General features: G+C 38.5%; 1 protein-coding gene across 3 annotated transcripts in view; it reads right to left on the bottom strand.

Annotated features, from left to right (window-relative positions):
• The window catches only part of LOC135597570 (uncharacterized), a 46,746-nt gene that overhangs the window by 8,864 nt on the left and 22,735 nt on the right, over nt 1-15,147 (bottom strand). For all 3 annotated transcript variants that reach the window (XM_065090700.1, XM_065090699.1, XM_065090701.1), the window contains 4 exons: nt 7,681-7,761; nt 7,527-7,597; nt 4,016-4,112; nt 3,867-3,926 (listed from right to left, as the gene is read on the bottom strand). In XM_065090700.1, the coding sequence (XP_064946772.1) occupies nt 3,867-3,926; nt 4,016-4,112; nt 7,527-7,597; nt 7,681-7,761 (309 nt within the window). The remainder of the gene's footprint in view (nt 1-3,866; nt 3,927-4,015; nt 4,113-7,526; nt 7,598-7,680; nt 7,762-15,147) is intronic.

A 15,147-nucleotide genomic window follows, 5' to 3' on the forward strand; every position in this document is an offset into this window, starting at 1 on the left:
AGTTCATATGAATCAAGACATCCATAATACATATAAATTCATATTATGTGTAATTTAATTCATAATTTTTAATATTTAAAAATTGTTTACTAACAAAATTATTTGTCTTGCAATATATTATCTAAATTCAGCCATTCAATTTCGATATAGTCTTGAAATGCGATCAAATTTATTATCGACACTAAAAAATCTTATATATTGACTCTTGCCAAACATTGTCGTTGCAACTAATGCTATTATGGAGGGCCAATCAATCCGGTTCATTCTCCAACGTTATAGTTGTATTGTATCGTTACAATATGAATCTTGATAAAAAAAAATTACACACATGTTGATTATAAACTATATATGACATTAATTATTTGTTATATTAATAAAGTTCTATTTATATCTTTTTGCAGTCAAGTGGTGGCTACAATATGGAGGGGACGCACCAAATTTAAGGTTATCGTCTATATACTTTCATAGACGATGACATCAAGTGGTTGTAAACGTAAATGGTCAACATTCACATTGATTCACATGAAGGTCTACAATAGACTATTGTATCGATGGTTGGAGAAATTGATATATGTCCACTACAACATGTGACTAAGGTTGCGGTGTGCCAAGCTAAACAAGGAGCCAGATGAAGTGGGTCAAAGCAACGGAGAACCAAGAGGATCCTCTAATTGATAAGGCAAGAGATCCTCCACGCGCTTCATGTTTTATCATCGAGACAATAGAAGAAAAGGAAGCACATCCCAACAGGAGGAAGATCCCCCTCGGTCAAAATGTGATGGAAGGAGCCGGACAACATCGAGTCAGACTACTCAAGGAACTAAAGACACCCAACAATCAAAGTCATCCACCCAGAGTGCAAATAAAAAGGCAAAGGGGAAGATAGTAGCATCAGTCGCACCGTTGGAAAGAATCGAGTCGGGCGATGAGACACCTCCATCGCATTTATCAACACACTCGATCTATAGATATGGTGGCGATGTGAACAACAGTGCCTCAACTAATGAAGGCAACAAAGTCGGGGAGATAATGATCTTGTCTACATAGTTTGAGGGTGGTGTATGGACCGAGGACCAATATTTTATACAGTGATTTAAAAAGCGCTAGGCGCCAACGTCCAAAAACGCCCGAGGCGCTAAGCGCTCGTCTAGGCGCTCGCCCGAGCGAAGCGAGGCGCTAAAATATAAAAATATATAATATAATTAATATAATTATTTAAATAAAAAATATGCTATTAAATTAAGAAAATCGAGTACAAAATCACAATGTCATATTAATAAAAAGTCTCAAAAATCAAAACAATAAAATTTTACATCAAATCTATTGAGTTGCTCTGTACACTTGCCATTTATTATGAAACCTAACAATAATTTTAAATAAATAAAAATTAATAGTATTAAAATCAAAATAATATATTATTAATCTAATAAATAAAAATACTATTATTAGTATACAGTTAGCAGTATACTGTTAATATACTGTTAACAGTATAGTGAGAAGAGTGTGAGAAGACCGAGGCTGCTAAGGCAACGATAGCGGTAGCGGGAGCGGCGAGCGATAGCGGGAGTGGGAGCGGGAGCTGCGAGCGACGAGCGACGACAACAACGATGAGCGACGATTGTAGTAGCGGCGAGTAGTGACAATGGCAGCGGCAGTGGCAGCAGAGAGCAACGACAACGGAGAAGAAATCTCAACGGCAAAATCGCGAGTGTTAGGGTTGGGGAAGTCGGGAAAATCGTGAGAGGGAGCCTATCGGTGATTTAGTTGGTTCGATTGAACCAACTAAAGCACCGGAGACCGAACCAGACGTAAAACACTGGTTCGGTCGCCTGGTTTAACCCGGGCGCTCGCCCGAAGCGCCCGGCGCCTGGGCTCGGGCGAGCGCCTAGGCGGCGCCTCGTTGAAGCGAGGCGCTTGGACATGAAGCGAGGCGCTCGGGCCTCGCCTCGCCTCGCCCGAGCGCCTAGGCGAGCGCCCGAGCGCCTATTGAAATCACTGATTTTATATATGCCACCCAAGATTGATATCATGGAACTCAATGAAATACTGGTCAATTTTATACATAGAAGGGGAAAGGGAAGGTAATGGATGATTTTGAGTAGATGCGACAAAGCCTACATGATGTAAACACAAAGTAAAGATCATCGTATTCACAATCATGGTATTATAGAGAATCTTATTGCCAACAATAGTACGGTGATGGTCATTCTTCTCCGAGCAATAGTATGGTGATTGCTCTTATGATACGGAGTAGCAGATTAACGACGAAAGTAGAAGTTCTGATATTCTCCATGCTCTGCGCCAATACATGCCACAATAGTACTTGCGTTAGGAGTTGCCTTAGACGTGTGATTCATGACAATCAGACTACAACCATCACCACATTAATGCACCAACGGTATACGGTGTATCAACATATTATGCCATGGGATCAATTTCAGGATCGGATCTAACAAACATATTAAATTGATGTACAAATACATATGATCGACGATCTCGATCTACTGCCCGTGAAGTCCCCTCGTTCTTTTTTGTGGTAGATCAGATATATACATCAATAGATTACTTGATTTATTGGAATCTTAAAGTTTAAATTATTAAAAAAAACTAATAATTCAAATAATTTCTTTGTAGATAATTCAATATCAACGGAAGAACGATTCGAAATGTGCCATAAATTTGCTCATCAAAGCTTGAAAAAGGATATCACCATTCTTTCCTAATTTAGATTATTTTTTACTGAAATTATAATAAATTTATATTTATTTTCAACTTAAAAACCTAATCTATTTTTTTATTTTTTAGAAATTTTTGGAGTTATTTTCGATCATTTTTCTGTGCCATCTGTACATGACACCATACCAATACATGGTATGTTGGTACGGATCCATATGTACTATATTGACAGTCAGTAAGTACTCTGGTATAGACCCGTAAAACGAACCCTGCTTTCAACCATAAATCAACGACATAAAACCAAGCGAAAGAAATAAAGTACACACGAATTGAACCTTCAGAACAGATTGTTAAGAAATTATACAATAAAATATTTTAATTTGGAACAAAAAGATCAAGAATCAGTTTATGACTGTTCAAAAAATATGCCACTGAACCTAAAAAGGAATGCAGTTTGCTTGCCTAGTTAAGATAAAAAAAGCACCAAAGTTTAATGACCATCTAGATGCCTGCTTCTAACAACACTGCTCCAATACAAATATGGTAAGTTGAATAAATTGTTCAGGCTTCATTGAGAAATTTTTGATACTCAATAGGTGTCCATGGTCCAGACTAGCTGGGTAACACAACCAAACTCACATTAACAACTTGGGAAGGTGGATTAGGTTGCAATATCCAATACAAGTTTAATAGATGATCAAGGCTCAAGTTCTAGTTACTGAGTCCTAGTAAGATCCACAACATCTAGATTACTAGAGAGCAATTCTAGAAATATAATTTCCTTTACAATCCATGATATAAGGTTTCAAATTCCCACAAAGAATTCATTCAAGAGTTAAATATTGTAACAAATTTCTGACATAAAAGACTTAAAAACTACCTAGAACCCTTAGACACTAGGATAGTAAATAATTTTACAGAACTACTTAGGTCCAAGCTGGCCCCTGACTTATAATAGGAAGGCTAAGTGGCCACACAACCTTGTTCCAAAATTGTAAATCAAGATCTGCTTTGTGAAGGCTTATCTTCAGAAATCAGATGCGGGCCTGGATTAGCCAACATGGCCCAACAAACCTACCCATGACATCTGAGCGCTAAGCATTATATTTTACTCCATTTAGTCAACTATATTTATGTGACTGAAAAAAATATAAATGCATCAGCATAAGTTCAAGGTAAAGACACTATACCTGATCCAAAGCATTTCCACTTGTATCTTGCATTAGGGGACGATAATCTCCAAGGAAGAACTGTCATGGTAAGAAATATTAATAAAAACAAATGAGTTTAAAATCCTAGCATTAAACTTAAATCATGTGAACTGATGAATAATGCAGACCTGATCATATTTTGCGTCTTTTTGAGACTCTCCTTGCCCTGTTGCCACAATAAATATCTGTCCTACTTCATCTGAGAGAACAACTGAAGTCCCATCGCTAGTTCAGGATTAAAAAAATATAAAAGGTCAAAACAACAAATTCAGCAGCAGGGTGAGAATTAAATAATTACAAGACCACCAAGCAATTACAATAGCTATATTCATACTTCACATAACAAGTTAAAGCAGTCATAGAAATAGATCCAAACACATGGAATTTAAACACAGAATAAAAGGTGAATTTGATGTTCCTATAAAATAAGATTAACAGTCATATAATGGAAAAAAATTAGTCAAGCATTATTTCCTTGTGTCCACAAGGAGCAACTAATTTGACATTAAAATGATGTGCTGAAATTTTCATAAGCATAGAGAACAAGAAGCAAAATCCACAAATAAATTAATGGAAAAAATGTAACATGACAAGTCAAGCATTCATTCCTTGTGTCCAAAAGGAGCAACTGATTTCATACCCAAACTCATGTTCAATTCTTAAGGTCAAAAAGCAATCACAACACAGTTTATATGACCAATATAATTAATCCAAGTAAACATGAAAATATTTAGCTACATATAACCTCAAATTTATGAGAACGATTAGAACATGATAATAGGACCTAAACATATATAGGCCCAAAAAGTCTGCAACATTTCAGTGATAATGTATCGAATGGGATGCAATCCATGTTGACCATATGGTGAAACCAGTGTCTGCCGTACCGAAGCGTACCGGCCATACCGGGCGGTACGTACCGGTCCGCCAGGTACTCGGTACGCGGACCATCCTGTACCGCTACAGTGCTACAGTACTACACTGTAGTACTGCTACAGTATCGGTACACCAGGGTGTGCCGCTCGGTACGCCCTGGTGTACCGCCCGATACACCGGTATCGTACCGTACCGAGCCCGGGTCGAAACTCTGGTACGGTACGGTATGGCGGACCTTGGGTGAAACAATTAATTTTTATGGATTTTGATGGTGATGTTGCTTTACCTACATTTCTGTTCAAGTGCCTAACCATGAGACTGAAGTGGTCGACAGTTTCTAAAAAATTCCAAAGGAGATCACTGATGTCTTGGTTTCCGTTGTTAACCAAATGATGGCCATAGTAGAGCAGCATATTCCCATATACACTCAACACCAAACCAAAAAAGACAAATTATTGTACTCGCATGTGTTACACTCCAAACCACATCTTCAATTTTTTTATAAAAAGATAGAAACAGAAATTTATTTTTAAAAAATGATAATGAATGATCAGGGCCATCAGGCATCATCCTTGCCAACCTCCATATAGTTCTTCTGTCACACTTAGGTTGATCAAACTTTCATGAATTTAGAAGCATAAGAAAAATTATCCATCCTTATCATTCCATGTTCCCAGGCTAAGATATGATATTTCCATTATTTCACTGAAAAAAAGCAAAGAAAAAAAAGACAGTTTCTTTGCCTATTACAGCAGCTAGAAGGCATGCATTTAGGTGATAATCCGTTCTCGGTTTATGTTCCAACATAAGCAATTATAGTTCTCATGAATGATATGAATATGCATTGATCTTTCTAGTTGTTGCTTGTTCATAGGAAAACGAAATACTTTGTTTCAATTTCCCATCACCATGGACAAGTCCAACATCTGAACCATAATTTTTTAGTCAAAAATGGATCTAAACAAACAATTTAACGATGCCATAGATGTTATGCTTCAAACCAGTAAAATATTAGAAGAACCCAAAATCTATTCAAACAGTATTATTCATGAGTTTAAAAAGTGAATCTTCTTTTCTTTAGATTTAGAGATTAATTTCAGTCACCCATCTGCTCTTTAATAATCTCAAGTTTTAAGGGATGCAGCCTATATGAAAAAACTAGCATAAAAAGAAAGTTGCATGATATATAAGAAAAACTGAAACAAAATACTATGTATGACAAAGGTATCAAAGGGTCTCAATATTGAAATATAAATTTCATAACTCCAACATGAATCTGACAGGAGGAATGATGTTTTTCCCTTTCTTCAGAGGATTGAAAATCCTAGCTCCATCGCTATTTCTATTAATTGGGATTGTGGTGTTCTAGTTAGATGCAAAAGCCTAAAAGTTTTCTGTTAATTAATTAGAAAGCACTTCAGACGCTTAAAACCAGTTGACAACAATGACCAGCCATGCTCTCAAAACACAAGTAAAAGGATTGGACACAATAACAAGAATTACAACTAGTTGGAGAGAGATCAAAGTTTGCCAAATAGCTTTAACACACTTAATTAGTTAATTTAGTTTTACATAATGGTTTGACACAAAAAGGAGGTGTAGTGACTAGTGAGTTAACAAAATACTCTTAATATGCTTCCAGGTTAAACAAATATAAAGGAGAATATGATTGAAATTAAAAACTTATTGGAGATTCAAAATTAAATTAGGAGTGAAGGTTTGTAGTTAAAAAAAGATGACAAAGAAGAAAATAGACGAGAAAGCCTAAAGAATCAAAAGAAGAAAGAACACTAAAATAGGCTTTTCATTTACCAAAATTCATATTGCAACCAAAAGATAGAAAACTTCTCGTGTTATATATAACAGTGAGCTGACAAGAAGTACTTAAACAATGAATCACAACCATATTTATCTCAGTTTCTTCTTATACTATATTTTTGGGTTACAAAAAATATATATTTTCTAGAATTCTTTTATTAGTATAAATCTCAACCTTAAATTCCATGAAATTAAAAAAGATCTGAGAAAATATCTCAAGCAATCAAGAATCTACATTGGGATTAATTTATAACTAGTAACTACGTAGAATCCCATCACCAAACTCTTCAAAACAGAACAGAAGAAGGACCAAGTATTATTATACAGAAAAGACCTATAGACTCATTCGTCCAACCCAAGGCTGATAACTGACATTATCTAGACTTCGCCTCATGGTTACTAAGAGGAGAAAGGTCAAGATACAATCAAGCATTCAGTTTCTTAGTTTATATTGGCTAGGACCTTAATACAAGTATGTAGGTAACCTCATTAAGTTCAACTCTTTCTGCAATTTTGTAGTTTGAACAATTTTCTTGCTGACATTCCAGTAGCAACAAGAGTGTAAAATCGATATAACTTCTGTTCAGGTACTCTGTTAAACTTTATAAGTTAAGCACAGAGTAAAAAATTAGTAACAAGACTAACCTAATGAACCATATCTTTCATATTGTACTGCAAAGCAATATTAGATAAATTACAGAAAATTAGATCATTTCAACATAACTCAGAATCAGCTCTAATCTTGTGAAAAAAAAGATCACAAATATTGTGATTTATAAACAGTAAATGAAATTCTCAAACAGGCAATGCATATTGGGAAAAGAAAATTAACAAATGTCAAACAAATAGAGGCATTACAAACAATAACTTGAGCTAGGATGATCAGAAGTAAATAAGATCAACTGAATTTTTATACAAGCTATTGAGACTATTTAGATAACTTACGGTGAAAATTTTCCATCAACCAACTTAAAAGGGCCAGTTTCATATATCCGTACAGGCTTGCCCTCCCATATCTAGAAGCAACAATCAGGAGTTTCAGAGCACATAGTATGAAATAAAACTTAAACAACATTATGGAAAACCACCAAACCCTTACATCCCAAATGATCATTTTTCCATCGTAGCCAGCACTCATAGCTATCCGGGGGTTGAAAGGATGCACATCAAGAACAAATGTCTGTGATCACACAACAGGAATATCATTAACTACATAATCTAGGATCTCTTCAAACGAAAAAATCTCCAGATCAAATATTATAACAGAAACTGTTCCCTTGAATATAAATGTTTACTGAACATAAATATTAACTTGAATATTAATATTAATACAAGTAGATAGCAACATATTCTCACTAACATTGACCATAATCAAACAAAAAGTTAAAATAAAAAATAAAAGATTTTGATAATAAATGGTTCACAAATAACTTTCATTTTAGAGCAGACATTTTGAGGGAACTTGATCGAGAAACTTTTAAATTAAATTCTGCTTGGTGTTGTTGTGCAAATTTAACAAATTAAGAAAATAAAAGAATGAAAGTAATTGATCACAGTAACATTAAAAACTACAAAGATCATTATAAGAAGGTACAACACTTATGTGTGCATTCATCCAGCTAAGGCTTAGAGGAATAGGGATCAAAAGAGAGTTCAGGACCATACCTTTGGATCTGAATCAGGTCAGATTAGCTGAGGCAGGTAACTAAATTAGATTGTCTTAAATCATCCTAGGATCAACCTGAGATCAGCCAAGCATCAGGCAGGGACATATCTAGCTGGTTCTTGCAGGTTTGAATTCTAGCTGATTCCAATTTTTCAGGAATTCAAGATCACTAAGCTGATACAAGCCGAGAAGATTTTATACTTCAAATCATGGTTGCAACTCTGGTCAGAGATTTAATCATATTACAACCATTGATTGATATATGCTCTCTCTTCTTAAGCAAATCTTAGACTCTTTAAAAGTTTTCAGGCTATTCTTAGCCATAGGAAACAGAAGAGTTTTGATGATCTTTCAATTCTGAAAATTCAAATTCTGTATTTTTCTCCTCTTTGGTTTAGTTTGTTTCTACTCAATTTTCTTTTCCGGTACTTTCCTTCTCTTGTTGCACGTCCCATAACGTTAATGAAATAAGCTTGCAGCTCAGTAACTTATGGCCACAAGAAAATTGCATACAACAGTATTGAGGTAAGAACTTGAGTTTCAACTAACACCTTTACACATATGCAGAAACAACCATTAAGCACGAACACCCCAAAATGCTCACAGTGCCTGTGTTATGTCCAAGGTTTCGAATAACAGTTGGATAGTAACAACCAGTAATTACTATCTGGCCAAGGATCAGCACCAGACCATATACCTCAACAATGATCAGTATTTACCTTTTTATTATTTTATGTGATACTAGACAATAAAGATTCATATACTGCTACTGTACTGGTCCAAGAAGTTGTCAAAAACATCATCAGAACAATATTCAAAATCTTGGTTGTCCATGTCTAACAACAACAATAACAATAAAATTGTAAAATCCATGTCCAACATTAACAGTTAAGTACTTTCATATACAAGTAGGAAACTTCAGATCACATGAGAATAAGGGTACCATATATACATTTACATATGTGGTAATTTAATTTAACAAATAAAAATCCACTTAAAATTTCCTACATGTGTTTGAAGTATTCTGTTGACTGTTGAGCTTATATAACTTATATATCATAAACCATCTAGGATAAATTGCATCTTCATATAGAGAAATAGAGAATTTCAGCTAAAAAATAATTAGGGTCCAGAAAAATGGTGTCATAAAAAAATACTAAAATATATATATTTTATTGCCAAGATTGCAGTAAAATAACGATAAAATATTTTTGCTCATAATCACTTGCAACTGCATAAGTTATCAAGATTCTGACAAAATCAAGGAGCTTCTCGAAATTGAGTTGTAACCTATAGCAAGGATTTATGACCTCCCCTCTATGTCTTGAGTAATGATTTTTGTCATCACTTTGTGGAAAATCATTATATTTTAACAGTTTCTCCACAAAAATTTCTTGTTTTTATATATTTATCTCATCCGTGACTTAGCAATCCCAAAGTGCTTTTCTGATATGATCAAATAATGAAGACTGATTTTTTTAATTTATTTTTGTACTCTTTCATAACATAAATATCATATAGAAACTTCTAGTTGGAAGAAAAATGGTTTGTGATGCTGAAATGTACCCCAACCCATCCAATCAACAAATCAGAAATCACCAAATTCCAATTGAAATGAAATCTTTATGAGGAACCTATGAAATGAAACTATTTTCGCAAAGACACCCCTCTCTTTCAAGAGGATCCATGGCATGTGAAACCTTAAGGTTCAACCCAAAGAGGAAAAAAAATGAAATATGCATTTTAAAAAATGACTCGATCACCCAAAAACAGTAATAAAAAATAAAGCCAACCAAACTGGACCATATGGTCCGATGGCAATTCTTGGTCTGACTAGAAAATACCAGTCAACCTTTATAGCTTTTCATATGTGCATGGATAAGTCCTTGCATGACACTTAAAGAAAAGGATACAGACCTAAGTATCAATAGGCTACACGGATGATATTGAAGCTACTGAATTCAAGCAAGTGAACTCATCATCTCTTGACTCTTTCAGTAAACCAATCATATATCCTAAGAGAGATAGGAAAAACACAACATGTAAAACCAAATTATAAGGAACTACGTAAACATGCATAGTCATATCATCTTTGATGGTTCTATGCATCATCGGTATTGGAAGATCATGGAAGATACAGTGAAAATTATCAAACAAGGCTCAATACCAAATATTTAAAAGTTTCCAACATGTGGGGAAAATCAAGTCCATACTGCCACAGACAAAATTGTAAACGAGATGTTTGATGTAATGCTCATGTATGTCTGTTTCTTTCGGTTTTGTTCATGCTTTGCATAGCATGTAGAGAGCTGACAGTAGACTTAGCAACCTCATTTTGGTTGGCTTTGGTAGCCGCTTTAAGCTTGTAAACGAAAGTTGTGTCATGTGGGCACTTATAGGCGTTTCGATCTGTAGTTGACCATTTTGGACCCTTTGTTGTCCAACTATTCAAAGCTTATGAAGTCTATGGTTGTAATTTGCATTAGCTATAAAGTGTTTGCTGAAATGGTTGCTTGCGGGTCTAAGTGAAATGTTTTCTCCAACCCATTTTCTCTTTTGTAAGTCCTAAGGGACCATAGGAGGTTTCGAGAAGGCTAACCTTTGCAGACGAACACGCAAGGGTGTCGCACGACTTAGGCAAAACCAGCTAAATTCATGACATTTGGTATCAGAGCGGGACAAGCACACATAGAAACACTTGGCATGCAAACGTGGAGGACCTAGCGAGGCTACGTTGAGGGCAGCTAGCATGCGTGACCATTTAGGGGAAATGGGCATTGAGATGTAGGGAAAGAAGTCGCTTAGAGGAGTGGGCATCTGAGATTGGCATTCAGATGAATGGTCAACCCTTCGTGCGAGAGGCACCGTGAGGACAAGCAAGTTAGAAAGAATGCGTAGTGAACAAAGGTTGGGATGGTTAAGTTCAAGCTACGACTTGACGTTGGCAACCAAACTTGACGATGCTCAAGGCAAGTGGGGCGCTTGGTAAAGGATGAGACCGTACAAAGTGGGATGGGTTGCTCAGCGACCGAAAGAGTTGTGCAAAGCGCACAGAGGTGAGAGGAATTGCTAAGTCGAATAATTTGATACTCATGCAAAGGCTTGTATGCGGACGATGAAATGTTCGTAGCCATCACAAGCGACCGAAACTCGACGTCATGGAGCATTGAAACTTTCTTTTCGGCATGAGAATGATACATCTATAGAAGGCTGAAGTGTGCAGCAAATTCAACATGTTGTTGGGCCTTGAGGGATGCAACGCAGGCTGTATTAGCAAAAAGTCACAATCTAGAAAGTGCATTTGCGAGGGCAGAATAATACACAATTTATTTGGCAAAGCAGAGTAGTCTAAGGGGATAGTGGTCTATGGAACTTCTAAAGGGAAGGATACAAAGAGAGAAGTTACTCCAATGAGATAGATATTCAGGTGGGATAAGTCTGCTCTCCAAAGAGATAATCATGTGCAACGGACCGCACATGTTGTGGAGGGGGTACCTCAAGACAATAACTGCACAAATCTCAACAAACCGAGCAAGCGACGATGAGTTGTCGTATAATCTTGTATAAGGTAATGTGTTGGTGGAAGCATTGTGAGATCAAGTGGAGGAGCGACCCAAGGTAACACAAAATGAAAGCACACTTGGAGTCGATGTGAAAATAGAACTCAACGAAGGGCTGGCCCGTGGAATGGTGGGTGTGAGGGCCACCATTAATTCAATGTCAATCGAGGAGCAGAGCAATTTGGGTGTAACTAGGTGAAGTACCCAAGTCGCATGAAGGGAGTCCACATAGAAAATGAAACATGGAGCGAAGGCACGAAGCTTTCCTTAGATAGAGGTCAAGGATACAGACTCTTGCAGAGGCAAGAGCGGGATCATGTCGTTCCATGAGTCTCTCATTCTAATAGAGTGGACTCATTTTGCATGGTGCAAAAGATGAACAGAGCTTCGAGGCACGTGCACCTTATCTCAGAGAAGCATTTGACGGAGGAACTAAGGTGACTCAACTTGTGAAGGCGAAGATAGGGCCAGAAAGTCTTGGCCCGGGGCAAGAGGATGCAGAGGTAGGTACTTTTGAAGAATATGCCACAATGCTACTATTTGAGTTGTCATGAAGAAAGCGATGTGCAGCAGAGATTATGCTAGTGGGGACAAAGGCTCAAGATCCAGACAATGATGCACCAATTTCAGCAAAGTCAATAGACTTCGAGAGTTGCTAGGCGACGGATTGTCCTAGAGTTGTGCTTCCTCCTGGTGTGACCCGAGAGCTGGTGGATGAAGGTCGATTGTCAAAGGAATGAACACAATCGGAGGTAGCAAAGACCCTACAATATGTTGGTAGAGTCCACACACAGAGAGATCGCAGTCCAAGTTCATCCCATAATGATCAGAATGCAAGGGAGATATCACCAGGTGGTGACATGATGCAACAGATCGTGGTGGAACAATCCGAGGCAATGCGATACATATGGGACCAATCCCGCGTGGGACTGGATCATACGAAGATATGATTGAGCGCTATTGGGAGCTCCACTTCGGTGAACAACACGACGACAAAAAGGGCTATGGATTCAAGGAGTGAATGTCATGATACCGTAGAGGCAGGTCTTCCGTACGTGCATCGAATTTTACATCAAATGAAAGCCTTGGTTATCAGCATATAGGGACTGTATGCCACCGAGGGAAAATTCCAATTGCAAGTACCAGTGAGTCCCATGGGGAGACTTGATCATACAGAGATATGATCGAACCGGTTTGAGAGTTAGACTGCTCTAGAGCTCATATTTGCATAAGGGAACCCGTCAAGTCAGAAGACAAGGTCGAATAAGCAAACATTACTACCAAGAAATATAAGAAGAACAGAATTGGCGCGAGCCCTCAACATGATAGCATAGGCCATGCATTGACGTGAGCCCTTAACTGCTCGGAGAACACAGAGGTGTTGAAGCAGGTGGTCGAAAGGGGCAAAGAAGCGACAATGAGTCTAGAGGGACTTAGCTACCCAAAACCAAGCATTGGTTAGAATCGAGATGGACTCAGAGGAATGCCACAGTGTCGCAAAGGCGGATCTACCGATCGCGAAGCAAGGGACGCAGATGCGAAGCGACGGATAGTAGGGTCATGGGCATGGCGATACCATGGCACCGCAGAGGCGGGACTCTGTGGAGTTATCGATCCCTTGCTCTCATGGAGGGAGAGCACTTGGTCATGAAAAGGGCCAAGGAGGTAGAGAATGTAGAGGCAAACTCCAAGTACCGAAACAAGGCTAAAGGGCAGAGGCCAGGGAACTTCGTAAGACCGATCTCAACGAGCATCTCATCAAAATAGTCGAAAGTGGAGGACTTCGGATCGATGCAAGAGTGCTCGACCAAGAGTACGTGGTGTTGTACCTTTTCTACATATAGGAGTAAGCGATAGAGATGATAGAGAAGACGATACAATCCTAGAGGCGACCAAAACTATTAGACTTGCTCCAAGTTAGGGGTGAAAACTTCTTGCATTCTAGAAGTTCAATGGCATTGAGAAGTTGAATCACAATAACTAACTCAACGCAAGGAGTGCAAACACTTCAGGTGCTTCAGAAGTGTGAGCAAAGAGCAGGCGAAAGCTAGTAACCAGCTCGATGCATTGAGTATAACCCTCGAGGAGACAAGCGAAGTTAAGTAAACCTTGTCTTCTCAACTCTTAAGAGAATGGGCGAAACCAAGTACTCCAGTTCCTTTATTTATCCAGCAGAGGAGCTCTGCACAAGTTCAAAGACCTTTTGAAGAAAACCTAATGGAAGATAATAGTTATCAAATCCTCACCAATGGTGATCGATGCTATTCAGTGATTTAAAAAGCGCTAGGTGCCAAAAGCGCCACGTTCCAAAAACGTCCGACGCGCTAGGCGCTCGTCCAAGCGAAGTGAGGTGCTAAAAATTAATAATATTAAAATTAATGGTATTAAAATCAAAATAATAGTGTTATACTGTATACAGTTAACAGTATACGATATAACAATATCAAAATACAGTATCAAAATAATAGTGTTATACTATATACAGTTAATAGTATACTGTATACTTTTAACAGTATATAGTTAAAAGCAGGAGAAAAGTGTAAGGGAAGACCGAGGGTGCTGAGAAAAACGGGAGCGACAACAGCGAGCGACGACAGTGGCAGCGGCAACGGTAGCAGCGGGAGCGGGAGCGGCGACAGAGGCAGCGACAGTAGCGAGCAGCGGCAGCGGGAGCGGAAGCAACGAGCGGTGACAGTGGCAGCGGTAGCGGTAAAAGCGAGCAGCGGTAGCGAGAGCGACAACAGTGGCAGCGGTAGCGGCAGCAGCGAGCAGGGTTAGGGTTGGGGAAGTCGCGCTGATATCGGTGCTTTAGTTGGTTCAATCTAGCGGCAACGGTAGCGGCAGCAGCGAGCAGGGTTAGGGTTGGGGAAGTCGCGTTGATATTGGTGCTTTAGTTGGTTCGATTGAACCAACTAAAGCACCGGAGACCGAACCAGACCTAAACCGCTGGTTCGATCGCCTGGTTTAACCCAGGCACTCGCCCGAAGCGCCTGGCGCCCGGGCTCGGGCGAGCGCTTAGGCGACGCCTCTTTGAAGCGTGCCGTCTGGAAATGAAGCAAGGCGCTCGGGCCTCGCCTCGCCTCACTCGAGCACCTAAGCGAGCGCCCGAGCGCCTTTTTAAATCACTGGTGCTATTGAGAGTAGATCCTCCGCTTTATTTCCCAACAGAATGTCAATCGAAAGTTGAAGTGATGCGAACCTACTTGGAAGTGACAACTAAGTGGAAGAAGAATCGATAGATAAATTTTACGAAAGATAGACAAAAAAAAAACTTCAAAGTCTGCAAGGCGATGCTCGTTAAAGCTCCAACAGGCATCCACCCAGTTCAAGCGACATGAGT

This window comes from Musa acuminata, chromosome BXJ1-11 (genome assembly GCF_036884655.1).
Source record: "Musa acuminata AAA Group cultivar baxijiao chromosome BXJ1-11, Cavendish_Baxijiao_AAA, whole genome shotgun sequence".
NCBI classification, from domain to species: domain Eukaryota; kingdom Viridiplantae; phylum Streptophyta; class Magnoliopsida; order Zingiberales; family Musaceae; genus Musa; species Musa acuminata.